General features: G+C 36.2%; 1 protein-coding gene across 1 annotated transcript in view; it reads right to left on the bottom strand.

Annotated features, from left to right (window-relative positions):
* UBE2G1 (ubiquitin conjugating enzyme E2 G1) overlaps positions 1-24,172 on the bottom strand; it is a 93,812-nt gene that overhangs the window by 15,147 nt on the left and 54,493 nt on the right. The window contains exons 2-4 of the mRNA XM_019743839.2: positions 17,601-17,703; positions 8,974-9,071; positions 2,450-2,628 (exon numbers count right to left, since the gene is read on the bottom strand). Of these exons, the coding sequence (XP_019599398.1) occupies positions 2,450-2,628; positions 8,974-9,071; positions 17,601-17,703 (380 nt within the window). The remainder of the gene's footprint in view (positions 1-2,449; positions 2,629-8,973; positions 9,072-17,600; positions 17,704-24,172) is intronic.

Below are 24,172 nucleotides of genomic sequence, written 5' to 3'. Positions count from 1 at the left end.
AGAGTTTTGAAGTACTCTTCGAAATACAAAAGAAAAACTGACCTCAGAGAAACATACTTCAGAACTCAACTTTGTATAATTAGAACTCCCAAAAGATTAAAGAACTATCAAATTCATTAAGCAGTGGTAAGAGTTCATGAAAAAGGAATTAATGGAGAAAAGACCAAGTTATTTAAAATACCGTCAAAATGAAAACTCAAAATCGGCACGATTTGAGATGAAAAAGAAACAGCATGAGGGATCAATCTGGGTAATAGGTACAAGTTCAAAAACAGAAAGCATACCAAACATGGAAAAGTTCTCAAAATAATCAAAAAGGAAAATTTCCCAGAGCTGATCTTCAAAGTATACATCAACTAGAGTGATATAAATTTTTAAAGTTTACATAACAATGTGAAATTTCAGAAGACCAAAAATCCAGAAGAAGACCAAAAGGGTACCAGGAGGAAAAAACAGAAAGACAAGGTCACCTGCAAATGGAAAAGAATCAGCTTAGCATCAACTTTCTCATCAGCAACAATAAATACTAAAGGATAAATTCTGTCAATATTTGATTTTCTCCCCTAGAATTCTGTAAACAAAGTATCAAATATAAGGACAGAATAAAAACACTTTGAGACATGTAAAGACCTAATTCCCACATATCCTTTCTAAAACATTATTCTAGGATGAAGAAAAGCAAAAGAAGGAAGTCAATAAAAAAAAATAAAAATAAAAAAAAATCTAGAAAACAATTGATCCCATCCAGAAGAGCAGGAAGGGAAATCCAAGCAGCCAAGCAGCAGACTGAATCAATCTAATTGGCACCAAAGTATAGAGGGATCCCGGAAAGAGATCTCGAAGAAAAATGGGTTTCCTGGAATAGGTATCATTGATTGGGAGGTTAGAAAAACAAACATGGGGAAACCCATTTGGGAACCCCTCTAGTTCCAAGAGCTGCGATTCTTTACTCTTTACTTTTAATAAACTATCCTCTTTTACACAAAAAAAAGAAAAAGAAAAAGAAAAACAAAATATATGAAAATATGATAAAAGGTATGCAATGCAAGAGAAAAAAGCAAATAAGAAGGGTAAACAAAACTGTTTACAGGAAAGCTATGGTTTAAATAAGACAGCTAAATGGTCAAATCAGAAAAGGCAGTGGTTTTCAAGAAAAAGAATGGGTAGATTTTGTACAATTTGTGAAGTCATGTTTGTGTAGTTCAACTTCACAGTAAGGCCTATTTCTACCCTGACGAAAAGAATGACTTCTTTTTCAATAGGTTCTGTTGTTACAGAGGACTCAATTGTTTTGAAGAGTTAATAATTTTTGCCTATTCACATTGTCAAGTATTTGCTCTTAATTTATCCTTCATGAAGATTAAAATGCCACTTGCCAGTTCTGATCTTATTAAAAAGAGCTGATAGTTGAGGAAGAATCAAATGAAAACAGTAATTACTTCTCTCGCAAAATGAATCCACAGGATTTATTAAAAAACAGTTTTCACCTCTTTCTTCTCTCTCACTGCCTCTTTCATTGTTTGGACTGATACCTGACTAAATAGAAAATTAGAATAGTTTCCTGCCAGCTTTTATTTCAACTTGATTGCTACATTTAAAAATTCAAAGCCATAGACTTGAAAAGGGGTTGTCTCTGTAGTGTTTTTCTACATGTAAGATCTCACCCAAGTTTCTATATAGGCTTGAAGTAACCCAATTAAAAAGGTGAACTCAAGCTCCTGGCTTTCAGATACACTAACAAAAGTTCCAAGAATAAGAATTAGAACAAAAGGCTTTTAAAAGAATAGAAAGCTGAAGAACTAGGTCTATTATAGATTAAAGAAGAGTAATAAAACTTGAATACAAAAATAAAAGTTCCTAAATTCTGGGTTTAAAAAAAAGCAGCTATAAAGAACAATCTTGGAGAAATCTGAGTAAGGACTATAAATGTATATTCAATAATAGTACTGCATCAATGATAGCCTTGTGCTACGCTTATAGGAAAGATACCCTTGTTCTTAGGGGACATGCTGAAGTATTCAAGTATGAAGAGTTAGGATATCTGTCAAGTATTCTTAAATAGTTTGGCAAAAAAACAACAATGTTGCAAAATCTCTAAATTGGTGAATTTAGGTGAAGGGTATAGAAGTTATTTATTGAACTAATGTAACTTTTTTGTAGATCTGAAAGTTTCAAAAATAAAAACTTGGGAATAATAATATAGACTTTAATAAGGACTTGGTATTAAATTTTCTTAGGTATGATAACAACATTATAGTTAAGTAAGATGGTATCCGCATTCTTCAAAGATGCAGGTTTAGGGGTGAAGCTTCGTTATGTCTGTAACTTATTTTTGCAGAGACTGAGGAGAATGTGTACACACGTATACACACAGATATACATACAAAGACACTGTTCTGTCATTCTGAGTTTAAAGGGGAGGGGAGATGTGTGCACATGGCCACCTTACCGCAGCATCAACATTAGCAGGTGAGTCTCCATTAGGGTCTGCCAGCATAGAAATAACACTAATCATGATGGTTTCCACGGTGTGAATGGGGAGCCAGCGTTCCTCTGGTTTTTCATACCCATATTTATCTTCCCCAGGCTCATGAAGAATAGAAATGCATACATCACCATTTTTATCAACTGCAAAATTAAATAAGAGTTCTGTTTTATTACTAAAAATAATTCGGTTATACATATCTATTAGAGATGTGGTCCTGATTTCCACAGTACCTGTATAAAACAATGACTATGTACAGAAGTTAATTTCCAAAATGGAACCTGTTAACCTCTTAGGAAGACCACAGGTGTTACCAAATAGGATCCATCTGACAAACCTAATAGGAAAGTCTGTGCAAAACTTTAAGATATCTAGCATGTAGATGGTGCCCAGCATTTACACGGATAAATATAGCAGGTCCTCGAATAACATTGTTTGGTTCAACGTCAATGAAATGCTGTAGGAACTTAAAATCTTGTTCATATCAATTAGCCTAGTAAAACTGGGTTCATTATATGTAGTTTCACTTAAAAGTTGCAGAATCTATTAGTGAGCACTCACTATACAACAAAACGAATAAATGGCAACTACTGAATCTGTTCTTCATTTGCAGAAAGTATATGATCCAAACACCAGAATTGAGTTTCTATGTAATGATTTCCTAGTTTCCCTACCAACTTATTAATATAAATGGGTGACAGTCAAAGTTCCAGAGACTTTTCTAAGAGAAAAATGAGAAGTATTAGGTTGGTGCAAAAATAATTGCGGTTTAAAAGGTTAAAAATAATTGTAAAAATTACAATTACTTTTGAACCTACCTAATAACATCGTAACATACTTTTTAAATCATATATAGGCAAAATTTTATTCTAGAGGAAAGGAATATACTCAAATTCACAAAAGGAAGATGTCATAATGCCAGTAAAATTTCATTAACATAAATATAATTTTCTATAGAACTATTTTAAAATACATCCACAAATTAATTGATCAAAAAAAAGGTGAAGTCCTAATCCTCCAACTCACATCACACAAATATTCCTTATTAGCAAAACTGTCAAAAATTTACTAATCTTTTATGGTGAAATGTTGCCCACTGCAAAAGAAAGCATAATTACCAGGGAAATGTTAGAAAAGGTAGAAAAATACAAAAACTTTTTGCATAAAAAGTTTTTCAGCCCAATTTCCAAATCCCATGAATAACCAGTGTAATATTTATGTATATTTCATTCCTAACTTCCTACCTAAAGTCTAACAACTTTGTGATAGGTTTAATTTTAAAGCTTATTTTTCATTTCATAACTTAAGGATGTCCCCTGTTGTTATAAACTCTGGTAACTAGAATCAAAGTTTATTTATTATTTCTCTAAGACAAGTACTTCTTGAATGCATACTGTGTGCCAGGCACCCACCTAACAGAGGTGATACAGCAGTGAATCACCTCTTACAGGCAAAGCCCATGCCTTCTTTCAGTGTCTCATATACGAACTTTTCTATATAATTAAGAGTCCGTGTCCCAACCCATCCCACCTCCTAGTAAAATCCCATTTAACTAAAATGGAATAAGTAGATCAAGTGGTAAGAACAATAGTAAGAAAACTTGTAACAGCACTATAAAGTTTAACATAAAATGCTTATACAGTACTATAGAGATGCTCTCCTCACTTACTACATAATAAGGATTTTTCCAAGTCATTTTATTTGAAAACATGATATTAAATGTTTGTATAGAATTCTATGAGAACCAATTTAAGATCATTTTCCTGTTTTAGAAATTAGCATCATAATCTAGCCTCTTCAATTTTTTACTTTGCGTCATTTCATTTTAAAGTTTAATTTTTTAGAATGAGACATTTTTAGGCTTAATAACTATTACCAAATTACATTTTGAAAAGTACACTGCCAATTTCATTGCCTCTTCCCTCAGAATTAAAATTTTTCTTTATTGATCATTTTTAAATTTCACAGGTGAAATCTAGTTTAATTAGCTTTTCTAAATGTTTTTGAGGGTGAAAATTTTCCACGTATAGAAACTATACATATTTCCCCTTTTGTGAAATGTCTGGTCTGTTCTTATCCTTTACCCATTTATATACTCAGTTTTTAGTGTTTTTCCTGCCAAACTGCTTCCTAATTTTCCCCATTTAATTTTTGCCTACTACTTTTTCATTTCAGTGCCCCAATAACGTTCTTTATAGCTGGCCTTGTTTTCTGATACAAGATCCATTTAAGAATCCTATATTGTATTTAGTTGCCATTTCTCTTTACACTCCTCTTTCTAGTCTTTCAATATTACTTTGAAACTAGAAAACTCTTGTCCCTAACACCCAGCAAATAATTGGCATTCACTACTATTTTTTTAATCACTTGAAACGTTTTATTCCATTTCAAGTTTTAATTCACTTTGCTGTTTGGTGTGAAGAAATTTCTCATCATTTTCCTGTTTTAGAAATTAGCCCCATAATTTCCTGTTTTAGAAATTAATTTCCCCATAAATAGCCAGCCAAGTTTCAGAATCAATTACTGAAAAAAAAACACATCTCTTCTTCCATCTTAAAACTAATGGAAGAGGGTAAAGGGGGAGGAGGGTGGCTGACGAGGGTAAACAGGATCAAATATATGGTGATGGAAGGAGAACTGACTCTGGGTGGTGAACACACAATGTATATATAGAAGATGTATTACAGAATTGTACACTTGAAACCTATGTAACTTTACAACCACTGTCACCCCAATAAACTTTAATTAAAAAAACAAAAAAACTAAACTACCGGAACCATACACACCCTTCAAGCAATCTCCTTTCTCTTGAAGCTGTGCATCTAAAATTATAAAAATCCAATTTACTCTCATCTTCTCTATTTATTCACTACGTGGGTACTCTGTCTTTATTACCTTACTGGAAACTGGCTTCTACTCCCCAACAGGATGCTGTGACTATTCTCACAAAGTGGCCTGAAGAACATATTCTCCTAATTACTTTTAAAGTCAGCTCTTCTGGGCCAATCTAACTGATACTGCTGAGAACACCTTCCTGGACACATTTTCCTCCCTTAGTTTCTGTGACACACTTCTTTTCACTGGTTCTTGAGCCATTCTTTCTGTCACTTTCTAGTTTTCCTTTTCCTTGGTCTGACTTTTGATGTTATCTTTATCTCCCAAATTAATCATCTTTTCCCTGGGTAAATTAACTCATTCATTATATCACAATGTTACCCATCATCTTCCCCCCCAACTTTACTAAAATATAATTAACATACAACATGGTGTAAGTTTAAGGTGTGCTAAGTGATGATTTGCTACACATTACTTGTCACCTTGATGCCAGTAACTTCCAAGGCCCTAAGCTCACTGCTGAGCCTTGGACTAGTTTTATGTAATTATTTAACTGGATATGGGAAGTGTACCTCAAGAAAAACAAGTCCAAAATTGGATGCATCTAAGCCACACAAAGCTAATCTTTATACTAATTTTTATAATAGCTTTATTGAGATATAATTCACATATTTGAAGTGCACAATTTAATGATTTCTAGTATTTTTAGAGTTGCACAACCATCACCATAATCAATTTTAGAATATATTGATCACCAAAGGAAAAAACCTTGTACCCATTAGCAATTACTCCCCATTTCTCCCCAACCTTTCTCCGAGCTCTACGCAACCACTAACCTACTTTCTATCTCTATAGATTTGCCTATACTGGACATTTCACATAAATAGAACCATACACTATGTGGTCTTTTGTGACTAGCTTTGTTTACTTAGCACAATGTTTTCAAGGTGCATCCATGTCGTAGCATGTGCCAGTACTTCATTCCATCATATGGATATTACATTTTGCTTTTCTGCTTATCAATTGGTAGACATTTGGGTTGCTTCTATTCTTTGGCTACCATGACTAATGCTGCTATGAACAGTTATGTACATGTATTTTGTGGACATGTGTTTTCAAGTTTCTTGGTTATATATCTCTAGGAGTAGAACTGCTAAGTTATAAGGTAACTATGTTTAGTCTTTTGAGGAACTGCCCCACGGTCTTCAAAAGTGGCTGTACCATTTCCTATTCTTGCCAGTAGTGTATGAGGGTTGTAATTTCCCTGTGTTCTCACCAACACTTGTCTATCTGTCGTTTTGATTATAGCCATCCTAGTGGGTTGGGTATAAAGTGGTACCTGACTGTGGTTTTGATCCTACAATTATTTTTTAAATGGTGCTTCAATTCTAAATTCTTACCTCTCCATTACTACCTCCTTGTGGTAGTCAACAAGTGAGAATTAACTAAATTTTTCTTCCTGCCACTACACTTAGTTCAAACTTTCATTGTCTCTCACCAAAACTATTGGTAAAATCCCCTATCTCCTGGCTATCAGTAGGCCTTCCCTTTTCAATCATTCCTTCATGAAAGTAACCTTTCTAGAAGAAAATATAGTCAAGATCAACCTACTATATACAACTTTAAAACTCATTAATTTAATGAGTCCCCACAGCCTAAACAACAAAGTTTAAGCCAGGAGTTTACATATTCAAAATTCTGTTCAAGAATCATATTCTCTAAAAATCAATCCCTAACATCCTCTTCTATGCCACCAAACATCTTTATAACTACATCGCTGCATCTCTCAGTTTCGCCATTAAGTTTATATGTCTGCCTTTGCCTTACAGAGACCATAATATCCTTATAGAAAGAGACCATACCTCATTAATCATCTTTGTAACTACTCGTAGCAGATACTCAAATGCTCGCTTTTCTTCACATTCCTATTTCAAAATGACTTTTCACTCCTTCCTAGTTTAACTCTTCCTGTACGACCCATCATCTCCTCAGGTATCCTTTCTTCACAAAGTATTCCCTTTCTCAAATCAAGACTTAATTATTTCACTCTCTAACGCCTTCTCGCTTATGGCCTGCAACACAAAGTCTTAAAAAAACAACGCAAAACACTCATTTCATCCGTTGTCCTCTTAAACTACCTAGGCCATTGCTACCCTTCCTCTTAACAGAAGAGAACTGCCAGGTATTGCATACACATATGCTTTCCTTTAATTCTCACAGGTAGAGAAGCTAAGGCTCAAAGAAGCTTTGCCTAGAGTTACACAGCTCATCTGTGGTGGAGCCAACAATCAGAACCTTTGTTACGTCTTCTTTGAAATAGGTGCAAAGAGATTGCCTATTACACACCAAATAATTCAGGTGAAGCAGGAGAAACTGCCAAAAGCCTACGAAGAGATGAAAGAAATGTCAAAGCAACAAGAGGTGAATGTCATCAATTCATGCATCCATACATCATGTAGGACTATTGTTAATGCATTCTCCCACAAGTAAACTGTTAGAGACATTCTTCTCCCTCCTTATTGGTACAAAAATAACTGTGTGTCTTTTGTGATCACTGTTATCTGAGATGCGATGAAATATGGTGGTTCCCAAAAGTTTTCCATTCACCAGTTCTAGTCTCTCCGAAGACTCATTTGTTTTTCAAGCCATTGGGTTCTAATACATACTCCCTCTCCGTGTAATAAAGCCTTAATTTATTAATTCATCCATTACTCTCTCACTGATTTTCACTTAAACTAACATATAAGGGGTTCTCTTCCTTGCAATTAAAAAAGTCTTGACTATGAGAAGCAAAATGCAGATTAGTGTAGTAATCTAAAAAGACAACTCTGATTACAAAATACTGATAGTCAAAACTGAGAAAGGGGGGTTATCACTGTGTGAGGGGTGTAAATGTCTAGCTATTACATTGTTTTGTATACCTGAAACTAAAAAAAAAAAAGACACTGTCCTTGCAAGCTCTATTATACAAAACAAGACCAGAAGTTCAGAGAGACTGTGTATAAACAAACAGCTTATCTAGCCTCACCTTTGGCTTACAAAGTGGATTTAAATGTAGCACAGCTTTGGGTAAAAAAGTCAATGTCACCATTCCCTGAACAGCAGTACAGATGCTTTCCAAAGGTTAAAACACACACTATTTTATCTCATTTGACGCACTTCAGTCACCTTATGAGGTAGGTAGCACATTCCTTTTTTACAGCTAAGAATATAGATAAAAAGGTAAGAGTTGCCCGTGGTCTAAGAGCTAAGGTAAGAAAATATAAATTAAAAAATCCAGGTTTAATTACTTCTATGCTCTTTGTAATAATCAATGAGTCACCTAATGCCTTGGAAATTATCTCCTCAATTGTAAGAGCTCTATTTAGGTTGAATTGATCATATCACACTCACCAAACCTGCCTCTAGTTTGGAACATGAGTCTCAACAAAGCTAAAAACTAAATAAAGAATTATTTTTTTCATATGATCTGTTACTCCTTCTTGTCTAAGGAATCTAATAATACAAGGCCATGTGCATAATGAACACAATGAACTTAGTACAAAAATTCCAAAGCAATTTCATTGAGAACTACATCTTTTTTATTGACCCTGAAAACTTCAGTGACAGGCTATCATATTTGTAAATGTGAATGTAAAACTAGATAAACTTACCATTTGGGTGCCAGATTTCTGTAATGAATTTCATTTTAGGAGGCCGGAGGGGATAATCTTTTGGGAAAGTGAGATGAGCCTTAAAAACACCACCTTCACTGGAAAAAAAACAGAAACAAGTTCCTGCTTGTAAGTAGACAATTATTAAAACAAACAAGGGTGCTAGTGCTCACACTATAAATTAAGTAATGAATAATCTGGATTTCAAGCAGATAATTTACTTACTCACATACCCAGCTTTAATAAACTGTCATATCTACCACCTTATTAAACTCTCAAAAAGCTAGTGAAACGAAAGAAAAAGCTTAAAACAGACATCCAGATCAGATCACGTTATTGCTGTGCTACAAACCTTTCTTTCTATCACTTCCCGTTGCATTTAAAACAAAATTTAGAAGGTTTAACATTGCCTATATGGGTCAAGTTGCCAGTTTCTCTGTGTGCATCTCAAACTACCACTCTTCTTTCCATTCCAGCCAGTCTTCTTTCCGTTCTTCAAACATAACAAGCTCTTTCTCATCCCAGGCTTATGCACATGTTTTGTTCCTTGTCTTTATGTATCAGACACTAGGAGTATATCAGTCACCAAAGTATAAAGTCTCTCAGGGACTTTACATTCTAGTGACTTTCCGAAGTCGTCCTGTGCCATAGAAGTTCGTACACACTGGAGATGTCCCATATCCATGTTGTCCAACACAGTGGTCACTGGCCACTGGAAATATGGCTAGTGCAGCCGAGCAGCTGAATTTTACATTTTATTTAATTGTAATAGTCACATGTGGCCAGTGACTGTTGTATTAGTGCCGCTCCAGAGCACTGCCATTTACTTAGAAGTGTTCTTGAAGAAGTGTCAAAATAATGCAATGAGTTGTGTATGTTAACAATGAAAACCAGTAAGAGAAAGTCAGTCTTACGGGGCAAAAATGCCGAGGTTCCTGTCTTGTGTCCTTGGTACTCGCTGTTTCCTCTGTTTGAAATATCCTTCTCCCCTTGGCATCATTCAGAGCTCAGCTTAAATGTTACCTCTTAAGAACTATTTTACTTGACTACCCAGTTTTAACAGGCCACTATGCCCCTCTATCTCTGGCCTCCTTTTATTTCTTTATCGCAACAGCAATTCACACATCTGCCTCTTTCATTGTTCAATGCGCCACCATCAGAGCAGGGCCATATAACTATGTTTGTTTCAGATCAGTGAGAAGTGGAATTCTCAGCTCATTAAATGGTTTCCATTAATTGAACAAACAAGCGCTGATTGTCTACTTGTACAAGGCACTTTCTATGTAAAAGAATACAACAGACAACAAGACGTGAGAGATCACCGGTTTCATGGCACTTACCATTCTAATGGCAAAGGTAAATATCAAGAAAAATATCAGTAATAAGTACTGGAATGATATGAGCAATCAATTGTTAAATTTAAAAAAAAAGAACAAGTTTCTATTGAGTAAGCCCCACTTGTCTTCAAAAGAAGAAAAAGTGAGGGTATGTTCGTATACAAATAGAAAGGATTATGGGATCTTTTACTTCCTGCTTTGTACATTTCAGTATTGCTTGACTTTTTAACCACAAGCGAGTATTAATTTTTACTGCCTTTTTCTGATATAAAAGCAAGGTGGGGCGGGGGGGAAGAGAGAGGTAGATCATTAATGCCAAATACTTCTGAACACAGAAAACACCACTGGACTCTGAGGATAAAAAGTAACCTTGATTAATACAACTTTGGTAAAAGCAATAGGAAAAAGACTGGAAAGAGTTAAAGAATGAGGTGGTAAAGTACAAGCATAATGAACAGGACGATTTGAGTTTAACTGTTAAAGAAGATGGTAACTTAATGGGAAAACAGTATAAATGAAAGGCTTTAAAAGAGAGGAAAAACTGATTTGTTTGCAAGTAGATGGTAAGGTGTTGACAGAAAAGACTAGAAATACAAGGAAAAGAATAACTGGGATATTAGAAGAAGAAAGAAAATAAGGGTTGTAAAGGGCCTCACCAAGAAAAAAAAAAAGGACATCTTTACCTTCTGCACAAAAAATAACAGACTGAATGTAGTACAGACAGCCAAGGCAGAAAGGGGAAAAAGGACAAATTTGAGGCCTGCCTTATTGGTCTTAACTTTCATAATTTATAGTATTGTCCATTGACGGGGAAAAAACATGAATACGAGGAAAATGGAGACTGGCATAGCTGTCGTGAAGAGCACAGTGATAAAGAGATTAAAGCGATAAGTCTATTTTCTCAGCCTACTTTACCCCAACTGTATAAGCAGGTGCCAAAACTGGCCTTAAGACATATTAATTATATGGACTAGTTTTTCAAACTGGGGCAGCAAAACCAATTAAGTGAGTCACTAACCAGTTTTCTTAAACAAATAAAATAGAATAGAAAACATTGGTGTTTATCACAAGTAATGTTTCAGTTATATAATCTACCTATGGTTTCTATTCACTAAGACGTATACACCTAAGTATATACTGAGTCATGAAGTAAAATATTTATGATTTAAAAAGTCTGAAAGCCACAAATACAGAAAACACCAAGAATCGATGTAAAAGGACATCAAAACAGCTGCCACAAAGCCCAAGCACTTTATTCCACTAGTGAGGCTATTATTCCTCAATATTCAGTTAGCCTTCCGAGGTCCCTGAATTTTGATTGATTAGGTCCACTTGAAAGCTTTATGTTAGCTGATTGGAATCCCTATCATGAAAAATTACCTAGTCCCTTAAATTATTTTCAATTTTTAAATGTCAATCAAATTTAATTAATTACATTATCCTAAAACATTTACAGAACACCATTTGCACTCTATGTAATGCCCTCACCCTTTTCTGAACCAATCATGCTATTCTTATAGTTTTCCTCCTATAGGTAAGCTCCTTAACATCTCTTTTACCTGTTGGAAATCCTACCTGTTTTTTTAAAAAGTCTCGCTCAGTAGTCCCAACTCGTGGGGTGCAATCCTTTGGTGAACAGCTAAATTAGCAAAGAGGAACTAAAAAATCCCACCGGGAATAAAACATTGTAGAATAAATATTGACATATCACATATTCACTGTTTTTCAAATATACCAAGATGCTACTATGATGAGCAAAATGAAAATTTATTAAAAGCATCAATGAATTAAAAATATCTTCTCTCATTATATATTCTTTTCATCACAGATACTAACAGCACAATTACTAGCATGATGTTAAAAAGAGGTATGCAACCAGGGGTTTCCCATTTGAAAAGGTTGAGAAACCCAGGCCTAGTTCATATTTCTTCCTTGAGGCCTGGACTGTTTTTGTATTAAATTATAAAAATCTTACAAGGATCAGATCCTATCATTCAGTCATGTTTACTTTATTTAAATGATATACTGTATCTAGCCATCTGGTATTTTGCTCAACATTGTTCTTTTATATATGTGTGTGTGTGTGTGTGTGTGTGTGTGTGTGTGTGTGTGTGTGTGTGTGTGTACATATATTCTCCTGTTGATACTTGTCTCTTGTTCATTTATTTTATCTGCCACATTGTATAACTTATCCATTACACTCATAAGACATTTGAGTGCTTCCTTTTTTTTGCTATTACAAGCAATAGAACATTGAATATTCTGAACACTTCCTGGGCACAAAGTTTTTACCCTGGAAATGAAATGCTAAGACCAAGTTTATAAGTAATTGTTCAGTCACACAGCTAATGAAAGTGGTAGTCAGGGAGCTAACAAAGATAGTCCCCAAAGCCCATGTTCTTAGGCACTAAATGATAATGACATGGCGTTGCCATTGGTCAATCAATTCCTAAGCAGCACAGGCACAAGTTTCATTCACTCCAAACTTTCATTACAAAACTTATGGCTTGTGCTTCTATGTCTTAAACAGAACTGTACAAGAATTTTGTTACTTTACAAAGATGTTAATCAGAGTTTGTTTAGTCAACTCTTCATTTTCTATAACCACTCAAGGTAAGGCAATACTACAAAACACATATAACCTTAAGATCCTCCAAATTTTCACACCATTGCCAGTGGTAAGAAACAAAACAAGTATTTCTTGAACAGACTAGCCATTAATGATAAAAGAAAAAGAGAGTAAGAGATAAGGTGTACATTCACCATTCACTAATACAAATTTATAAACGTTACAATTACAGTGATATCCAGATCTCCTAGACTTTCTTTAAAAACCTACTGCCATTCCTACCTGAAGTTTTTATTCCTGTGGACATGGGTGGCTATCCACACTACTTAATAATTAGTAGTTTGAAAATAGCAAGTATACTACACCAATTTCAAAATGTCTTTCATAGAAAGACAGCCTCAAGAATCTATTCTTGACAACACTAGAAAGATTAATGGACAGACTAGTAATAAAAATTCAATACTGTGTAAAGATAAATATAATGGCTAAATTAATACTCTTGGCAACTATCAGTCTCAAATAAAGTAACACCTGAATATACCAGTTATTGATTACATACATTATAAAGAGTGTGGACTGCCCTCTAGTGACTAAATGAAGGCTAATGATGCCGCCATAAAATCAGCTTTTAAAGAATTTTAGTAGAGTAGTAATTCTTTCTATTATTACATAAATTATCTAATTATTAAGTGGTGAATTAATCACTTAGGTCGGGGTACCACCTGAGCCCACATTAACTTACTTTCAATCCCATGCACCCTTCCCCCATTATCAGCCTCTCTGTTTCTCTTCCTAGGCAGTTACTTAAGGTCTATGTGTTCACTCCCAATAGCACGCCTCAAACAACTGGAAGATGGCCTCTACCATCTACACTGAAATAAGGACAAGAACACCAGTAATTTCCTTACTGTCAAATCTACAAACACTGTTACATACTTGATTTTTGATACCTGATTCTTAGTAGCATTCTAGAACTCTGACTTCCATAAAACCTCTCCTTTTCTTACACTTCCCTAGCTAATATCCTCGCCTTTCTCAGGGTCTGCCCTGGGCACAGGTGCTCTCTCTCCATTCCCTAAGCAAAGGCTGTCGATCTCCCCACTTCGAGCAGCCATGAGCAGCCCCCAAACTCCCAGTCCATTTTTTATGCTACAAAGAAAATTTTTAAATAACATTGTTAAAAATATGTATTTTTGTTGCGGAAATAAAATATAAGTAGGCTGAGGGAAAACACAATTCATAATCCCCAAGTTGTGATACTTAGTAATTCAATGGACATTCTAAAATATAGATTTAGCTGGTAACTCCTGAAGTAAAGTTCCTCAGTGGCTGTGCTTTGTAATTAGGACAAAAGATAAATTCAAACTCTTCAACATTGTTTATAAATTTCAACTAGCCCTCAACTCCCTACCCAGCTTCATTTCTTGAAATTCTTTCCACTCACTTTACTCAGTTGCCATACCCTTGTTCCATCCCTTTTACACAGGCCCTACGTATACACAGCTCTCCTTATGAAGTGCTTCATTCCTAGCTTCCCTTCCACTTAGATCCCACTGCCCGCTCACTGCCTTTGCCAGAATATGTCTAGTTAATTCTTACCTTGCTGTTGACAGTCCAAAATCTCTTCCATCCCAGAATAATTAATCTAAACCAAATGTGGCAATCTCATTCATCTTGCCAGTTACTGGGGAAGGAATGAGCAAGTGATTCAATTCTGACAAATGAGACAAGAGGCAGAGTCTGCTGGAGAACTTCCAGAAGGAAAAAAAAAGGTTTCTACGTTGCATAAGAAATACTTAAAACACAAAAACAAACGACCTTCTCTTCTTTCTTTGGGTGATATTCTGAAATGCTCAAAACTGCTCTAAACATTTTGCTACCAGCATCAGGACAACAAATTATTCAAAGTATTCTAAGCCAGTTAAAATCAGATTTCTGTTGCTTGTAGCCAAAAAGCCTACTAATAGTTACTAACTCTTCAGTTCCCATTTTAGACATCTTTTCCTCTAGGAAAAATTCCCCGACACATACAAAACCTGCTATGAGTTCTCATGATACCTTATGCCTATTCCCATATCATGGCTGTCATCAAAGTATATGAAAGTATATGAAATAACTATGCAATGATCTGTTTTGTGAACTAAAGTGTAACCTCTTTGGGAGCAGTGACTATTAGCTAATTCAAGGTCATGTTCTCAGCATCTAGCATAAGAGTGGTCAAAAAAATATTTGAGGGGTGGCCGGTTAGCTCAGTTGGTTACAGCGTGGTGCTGGTAGCACCAAGGTTGCCAGTTCGATCTCCGCATGGGCCACTGTGAGCTGCGCCCTCCTTTAAAAAAGTAAAAAAAAAATTGCAACTAAATGAATGAACAGTATAAATGCCAGAGTAATGCTTTATTTTTGAAATCATTCTAAGTAGGACATTGCCAAAAGAGGTGGCCTAAATTTATTAAGTTTTAAACAATAAATCTTAGAAATCTGTTTTCTGAGGGCTTCAAAAATAATTTTATAACTTCCAGCACATGAATCTTAGACACGGTCGTTAATAAAAAGAAATCACATCTGGGTAATTTTGGATGCTTATTATAATTATCTGTCAAGTGCATTAAGGCTTCATTACTCACAGGATGTTCAAAGTACACGTGGCACTGAGGTTAAACTATAGCCCAGGTGCCGCCGGTGCTCTCATCAGGAAGGGACAGTGGCTGCCAGTTGTTTCATCTGTAGGGCCCCACTCAAGAGGAGCTGCCACAAATGCTTCTGCTATCCACATCTCAGATCAACAGCCAGCAATTTTAAAATGTATATGAAGGCCAGAAATAGGTTTTTATTGGTGGACATAAGGGCCTGTTAATTAGTACAATGAATATTAAAAAGTGGTTCTCTGTGGTGAGCTGAAGGTACACAAAATATACATGGATCAGCTAATAATATTTAGGGATACTTGCCACCACTGCGTGAAAAAGTGTTAAGGATCCTGTGAGGTTCTCAGAGACGGAGCACAGGCCTGGATGCTAACCAATCCTTTATACAGATATCAGTCTAGAAAAATCTCTCATAATCTCGTATCAACTGTAGGAGTAACAAGATTCTATCACAGAAATGTTGTCGTGTCTCTCCTGAGTAAACCTTCATGCAATGCATTTCACTGCAAAACCTAGAAAAACAGACCTGAACTTCATTAGGCTCATAAACCAAACCAGAATACATGTATGGTTTTGTGTACAAAATTTGGTAAGAAATTACCTTTCTAATAATATTTAAGGTTGTGGAGGAATACTTCTAGAATGGTTTTCAATGGCTACTGTTATCCACCAAACTACCACTGCGGTTATTTTAAATTGAGTTATTTTAGTTTGCAACAACCAATGCAAACATACCACTGGGAAATACATCAGCAAAAATTCTGATTGGCAATCGGTATGACAAAACATAAATCATTTTTTCAAACTATAGGAAGCCCAAAAATCCACACTACAGCTCAACTCTGTATGTTATATACCAGTCTCCTCTGGTACAGAAGTAGCTCTGAGTTTTCTTTTCCATCACGTTTATGGTGAAAGGAGTTACCATCTTAGAAGACCTAAAAATGAACAACTTGACCATCACAAAAAAATGTCTGATATATCCAAATCCTTGCCGGCTTAGTATCATCAGGGACTGCAGTTGAGCGAGAAAGTGAGTCTCCGAAGAAACTCAGATCTATATTTGTCCCTGCGGTCCCGCAGTTGAATGGCTTTGAGAAGGTAGCTGCATTTTCCTCCAATATCTCAACTTCTATAAAAAGTATGGCACATGAACCAGTCAGGTACAAGACAGTCATGATCCCTTTTACAGACAATTAAATATTAGTAAGCTTAGGTTAGTCTGCAAACACTCGGAGCAGAAAATAAGACTGTGGTCTCTGAATTTAGAAATGTGTTACATAAAATATTTAAGAAATTCCATCTCTTTTTCTCTATTGTTCTTTGATACCACTACATTCTGTTATCTATCTTTATAACAGTTAATAGTGATTAATTAAAAATGATGAACTGTAATAATCACTTTTAAAAACTGGGAAAAGGTGACCACTAGTTCATTTGAGAGTGAGAACACTTTTGTTCTGAACAGTACTCTGCAGGGACCCAAGAGAACCACTAAAACTGATGATCTTGAAAGTTCTTCCCAGCCTGCTTGAGACACGATGTGTACACTATGCTCTGTGTGAAATCTCCCAGGTGTGTACTACGCTATAATTAAACTGATAAAGTGTTAAGAATGGTAAAGCCTTATCCTCAAAATTATAATGTTCCCTTTTCCGGCGAGGCATAGTAAGCACAAGGGAAAGGAAGAGGGAGAAACATTTCAATAAAGAATTTTCTTCTTCCCCTAATCTGCCAAAACTAATCCATTTCTGGGATACAAGTAAAACATATATATTATTTATCTATAACCTCACCGTACAGATAGCTTTTCGGTAATAAATTTATTCTAGATATTGAACAGATCTGAATTTCTGAAACTATTATGTGTTTAAGAAAGCAACAGGTTTTAGGCATTAGAATTTCAAGCAGAACACAAAAACCCTGGACATGATCATTCGGTACAAGTAATACTAACTACAGCCATTTCACCTGCTCTTTAAAAAATAATTTCACTTCAGTTTGCCAAATAGTTTACATTTCAATGAATTTAAAATTAAAAGAGCTCCACTTTGATGTCAGTGCCATTGTACTTACTAAAGTGTATCTGGAGGACCAATAATAAGGACTTCCCATCGGTAGAGATCATTGTCATCTATTAAACCTGCTGAAAAGCCTTCCACTGGATTTTTGTTGAGTTCTGTGGAGAAAGAAAAATTTGATCAAAACTTTTAAGCACATAGTTTTCACCCAACAGGTAAAACTACAATACTTGAATATACATGTTATAAATTGTAAACTGTTAAATGGATATACCTTAATGCATTAGCAAAATGCTACCTGATGCCCAAAACATTTCCAACTCTCTAACAAAAAAAGCAATGGGCAAAGCAAGCTACCCAGAAGATCAACTTCTACTGCCCTCTTATTTCTACCCTGGTTTCCAGCTAGGTTGTTACCATTCTAAGTAGCCCTCTAGTGGTACAGAGCTGCAGTAGTGTAGAGAGCTTGTTAAAATGCAGATGTCCAGGCCCATCTTGCAGAGACTCTGCTTTAGAAGGAGATCAACCCAGTACCTCTGGTAAGTTTTATGCTGTGGTCTTTCAGAAAGACCAACAGAGTGCCTAACCCTTTTCCTTGGAATTTACTGAGCTTAACCAACCTTCATTTGTACTATCTATACATCTATTTGACAACTCCTCTGTATTCTTGGGGATACACACGTACAGTTGGTGTTCATGTGTGGCCCATCGGCTTTGAACTCAGAGAGCACAGGCTCCATGTGTGCCCTGCCTGTATGCTGATACCTCTGCCCACCACTGCTTCCAGAACACAGGACTGGCTTAAGAATAATACCCGGAGCCTACAATCAAGAGATTTTTCTCTTCCAGACAGAGTGCTCTGGCATGAATGGAGGATGAAGGAGGTTGGGGATAAGAACAGAGGTAAAGGACTAATGAGGGTGGGGGACAGAGGCCAAGAGGGGACCTTGGAAGAGCAGGCGAGGAGGAGTACGAAGCCTAAACAGTCCCTGGTGACAAAGGGCTTAATAAGGTAATGATCTATTGATGGTGGACATCATGTAAGGAATTTAACAGCTTTAATGAGTTATAATTGACATTCAGTGAACTACACATATTTAAAGTATGCAATGTGATACATATTGATATATGTATACCTGTGAATCTATCACAATTATGATAATATAGAAACGTGTATATATATCACCAACGGGAAGCTCACACAGAGCACCGATTGGCTGACACTGGGAAGTGGAGGGATAAAGTAAGCGCAAGAGGAGAGCACCTCAGAAAGAATCTGCTGGGAGTCCGAACAGGTTTGTAATTCTCATACAATGCCTCCCATCCTCTTCAAGGAGCTCGGTCTAATGATAAAAGTAAGTATAATACAACTCAAAGTACTACAAAAGACTGAACAAAGTGTGTTGGTAACTGAGAAGATACAAATTTTTTGAGGAATCAGAGGTGGTGTTATTTCAACTAGGATTTAACACCCCAAAATGCAAGTGAAGTATGGAAAGAGCCAAAAGTGAAAGTTTATTTACATTTAAACATGAATGGCTTCTTTTCTCAAAATTTGAAGGGAGATTTTTTATAAGTCTAATATTTTTACCTAACAGGCAAAGTGGACTTTCATAAATAGTTTTAAATCAGTACTGTATTTCAAAAAACAAGAAAAGCACTATACTTTTAAATATCTATTCTAAGACATAAAAAAAGATAACTGAAAATGCAAAGACACTGAAACAGGAATTACACTTTAACCTTGCTATTTTGTTTATGCATGCAAACATTTACTGAGTGCCAACTACACTGCAGACATACAGGAAAAGAGATGCAAGTCCGACTTTTACAGTCAATCGAGGGCTAGGGCAGAGCACAAATAACTGCAAAACAGGTGGTTATTTTCTACACCGAGTTCTATTTCCAACCTTTTTCTAGATAAATACTATTATATTACTCGGACCATTTTCTCTGCACTGTATACAAGAGTCTTGTGGAAGATGCTGTCATTTATCCAGAAATCACCTAGTTGTTGCATTTTCTGTCAGAAGTCTAGTTTTATAAATATAAGTGGGCAAGCTTTGAAATTAGTATATATGGTCAAGATTACCCTTGAAAATTCCCTTACACTTCCCAAAAAGTGTATCATCGCTTCGCATTAAGTTCTTCACATCTTTTGCACATTCTTTCCATGCTTTTCTTCTATAGGAGCGATCGTGTCCACTGCCTGTTTCATGCTAACACAAAAGCAATGCTGAAGAATGTGCAACATCACTTTTTGTCATGGCTTCTGCCCCTGGCACGGATCCTCAGGCGTCTAGACCCACGGATACTTAACCGGTTCAATCTACCTAGTTTCAGATCGTTACCATATGTTCATGAACACTTCCTTCAAGGTCCAGTTCAAGTACCATCTTCCTCCATGAGGCCTTCCCTAAATAATTCACCAAATAATCTTCTTTTGATTTCTGTTAAATTCCTATTAATTATACTTTTAGTCTGTACTAAACCACCTGGCACTTAACTATCAGCTCCTGATTCCCACAGAAGTAAACAGGAAATTACAATGTGTAGCTCCAACATTAGGACAGGAATTTGGAGGGGCACAAAATTATAATCATGAAGACACAGAAAGGGCTTCTAAAAAGAGGAGACATCTGAAATAAAACAAAAGATTCAGTGGGGAAGTACAAGGGTTAGACAGAGGAGCATATACAAAACCTTGAAATATGGAGATCAGTATATGGCTAGAACCAGGGGGCAGATGCAGTTAAAACCTGACAGAATGTCAGGAGCTGGACAGCAAGTCTTTGTAAGCCATGTAAATTTGGACTTTATCCAGAGGGCTAGGATGAGCTGGGTTTGTGGGGTTTTTTGGTTTTTTTTAAAAAACAATGAAGTAACCTCATGAGCTTTGCATTTTCAAAATCCAATCTTGCAGTGTGTGAAAGATGACATAGAATAAGGTCATGGTGATGACAAAACAGAACAAAACAAAAAGAAAGCTATTCAAGTAATCCTGGAAGTGTAGCTTTACTATATGGTAGTGAGAATAATGATGGAAAACAGGGATATTTAGGAGATAGACTCAATCAAGCTTGGTGATGTGGGGGTTAAAATAATAAGTCAAAAATCACACACAACTCCTCAAAAAGTTAAACACAGAGTTACCACATAACCCAGCAATTCCACTCCCAGGTATATACCCCAAGGGAAATGAAAACATCTGTCCACATAGGAAGTTGTACACAAACATTTATATAGTATCATTACTCATAACAGTCAAAATATGTAAACCCAAATGTCCATCAACAAATGAATGGATAAACAAATTATGGTATACACATGCACTGTTATATTATTCAGCCATAGAAAAGGGAAATACGGATACATGCTACAACTTAAACGAACCTCAAAAACATCAGGCTAAGTTTAAGAAACCAGACACAGAAGGTCACATATTCTATGACTCCTTTGATATATCCAGAGAAGCCAAATCCACAGACAGAAAGCAGACTAGACCTTACCAATGGGTAGGGGGAGGGAGAAATGGGGTGTGATTACTTAATGGGTATGGGGGGCTTGAGGGGGTGATGAAAAAGTTTCGAAACTAAAGAGAGATGGTGGTGGCACACTGTGAATACACTAAATACCACTGAACTATACACTTTAAAATGGTTAATTGTATGTTATTTGAATTTCAACTCAATTTTTTAAAATGACAAACAGGTTTCTGTACAGAGCAACTGGGCAGGAGTACATCCATTCTCTGAAATGGGAAACATGAAGATGTGCTGATTTGAGAGGGAAGGGGGAGAAATGAGGATAAGTTTAGTTTTAAATGCCTATGAGGCATAAATATGTTGCTTCGAGAAGAAATCTGAGCTAACGATAGAGATTTAGAGATTTGGGGTTTATCAGAGCATCGCTGATGACTGAGGTCATAAGACTGATGTCATCCACGGATGAGCATTAAGTGTAAAGCACAGAGGATCTAACTGAATGAACCCTAGAATACCAGTATTTAGGAGACAAAAAAGAACAGGCTACAAAAGTGAATGAGAAGGGTAAGACACAAGTAGGAAGAAAATGAGGAAAAAGTTGTGTCAAAGAAGCCAAAGGAGACGCATTTCAAGGAGAAAGTTGCCACCAATGATAAACACACTGCTCAGGAAAGAGGGGTCTAAATTCAGTCCACTGGGATTAGCAAAAAGGCCAAAGGCTGCTGTAGGCATAAGTAGCTTCAGTGTAACGGCAGGGCCGAGTCCATGCAGGAAACAGAGTTGACAAAAGAAGGTGAAATAGGGCCGGCCCGGTGGCTCAGGCGGTTGGAGCTCCCTGCTCCTAACTCCAAAGGCTGCCAGTTCAATTCCCACATGGGCCAGTGGGCTCTCAACCACAAGGCTGCCAGTTCAACTCCTCGAGGGATGGTGGGTTGCGCTCCCTGCAACTAGCAATGGCAACTGGACCTGGAGCTGAGCTGCGCCCTCCACAGCTAAGACTGAAAGGACAACAACTTGAAGCTGAACGGCACCCTCCACAACTAAGATTGAAAGGACAACAACTTGACTTGGAAAAAAGTCCTGGAAGTACACACGGTTCCCCAATAAAGGCCTGTTCCCCTTCCCCAATAAAATCTTAAAAAAGAAAGGTGAAATAGAAAAATATGAATGGAAACTTTTTCTAGAAGTTTGTGGATGGAAAAGTATAGAGTACCCATAGGTAGATAAAATTCAAACGGTTTTTTTAATGGGAAAGGCCACAGAAAGATGTTTAAACATCCTATCTGTTTTAAATGTTGATAGGGATATCACACACTACCTTCAAATCCCAATGGATTTATAAACAAACGATAAAACTTAACTGAAAGAAAATACATAATTTATTTTATTTTTTTTACATAATCTCGGGTAGAGGTGGCCTTCCTAAGCAGAACACAAAACTCAAGTTAGATGATACTACACAAAATATTTTAAATCCAGTATAGTGATAAAGTTTAAACACAAATGAGAGACTGGGGAGAACATCTGCAACATAATAGGTAAAGGTCTAATATCCCTAACACCCGAAAATCAAAAGACAGGAAACACACAAAGGGTACAAACACAACGGGGAGAAAATGGAAATAGCTAACAAAACACAAAAATCTAACCTGCTTAAGGCAAATATTTAAACCAAGAAGTGCCCATGCTTGGGTTTCTCCTTACATTTCCTTAGATATTGCAGAGAAGTTTTGAATGTGACGAAGATGAAGATACATCTTTTCTGAGAGCTACCTGGACATAGAGTTGGAAAGAGCTAGAAAGAGCTCTCTTTCCCACAAATCATGAATTCTAAAACAAAACTGTAAAGTTCTAAAGCAGGCAAAACTAATCAATAGTATTCAAAATCAGGAGAATAGTTGTCTTTTTCTTTCTCCTTTGGAAGGGGGACTAAGAGTAGCGTCTGGGAGGAGCCATGAAAGGGACTTTTCTGGGGTGCCGGGGATGGCACGCTGTACAGAACACTTAGGCACTTTCCTGTGGTTGTGTTATACTTCAGTTTTTTAAAACAGTAAACATGGAGCATCACAATTGTTAAATGAGAATTACGTATGCATGCTGTGACTCTAGAAATCACAGGGGGCCAGAGAGGTCTATAAACCATGAATAAAAAGAAAACCAAAGACAAGGAAATGTCCTGGAGAATAATGATTTGGATAGGTATACGTAATGGAAAATAATGCACGAGCAGACTTACTACATGATAGCGTCATTATTCAAGAATAAGACTAAATGAGAATGAGAGCGTTTGAAAAGTAAAAACTCTATAGTCCTGAGTTTGAACTGGAAAGATGAATTCATGATACAGCTTTAAAAATTCTGAGCTCTGTCCACCGAAAACGTCTTAGGAAAAAATGACCTACCCTGTACCAATAAGTATTCCTAGTGCCCAAAATATGCTCTCCAAACATGATTAACCCTTAAAGGGATCAGGGCTCTTCAGAGAAAGGCTGGTTCCAGGTCTGGGGCAGGAAATGCTGGAAGCTCATCTCATACATAACAGATAAAAAAAACCAAGCAATACCATGGTCTTGTTAAAAGGACTCAGCCAACTTCAAGAGGCTCCACTGGACAAATATGGAGACAATTTGAATATCAATAGTTAATAAACATATTTATGTTTCAGTCCATGAGTTTATAAACAGTGATATAGGAAACAAACTAATTGGTCACCATTACAGGATGCTAGTAAACCATTTTGTTATTTTGAAAACCAATTAAAAAAGCAAACACATCAAATTTTATTCTTCCTTTTTTTATACAAATTGGATTACCAAGTAATCAAATAGTATCTACCATTTGATCAAATGAAGTATCTATCACTCTATAGAAACAGTCCAGTTAAAACAGAAATACTTGTGACATTCACATATTGTCATCTTAATCTAGGCATTAAAAAAAAAACAAAACCACAACCAGACATTATGTCTCCTGATAAACAATCAAACCACTATTTATATGAGGTGACCTCACCTGACTCACAAACCTAACCTGTTCAAGCCACTAGACACAATGACCAATTTACAGAAAATACAGACAAAAAAATATGTTTAAGGACATCTATGGGACACAATTAGCAAAATCTACACTGCAGGAAACTCTA

The sequence above is a fragment of the Rhinolophus sinicus genome, linkage group LG15, assembly GCF_036562045.2.
Source record: "Rhinolophus sinicus isolate RSC01 linkage group LG15, ASM3656204v1, whole genome shotgun sequence".
NCBI classification, from domain to species: domain Eukaryota; kingdom Metazoa; phylum Chordata; class Mammalia; order Chiroptera; family Rhinolophidae; genus Rhinolophus; species Rhinolophus sinicus.
This window is presented reverse-complemented; position numbering and strand designations above follow the sequence as displayed.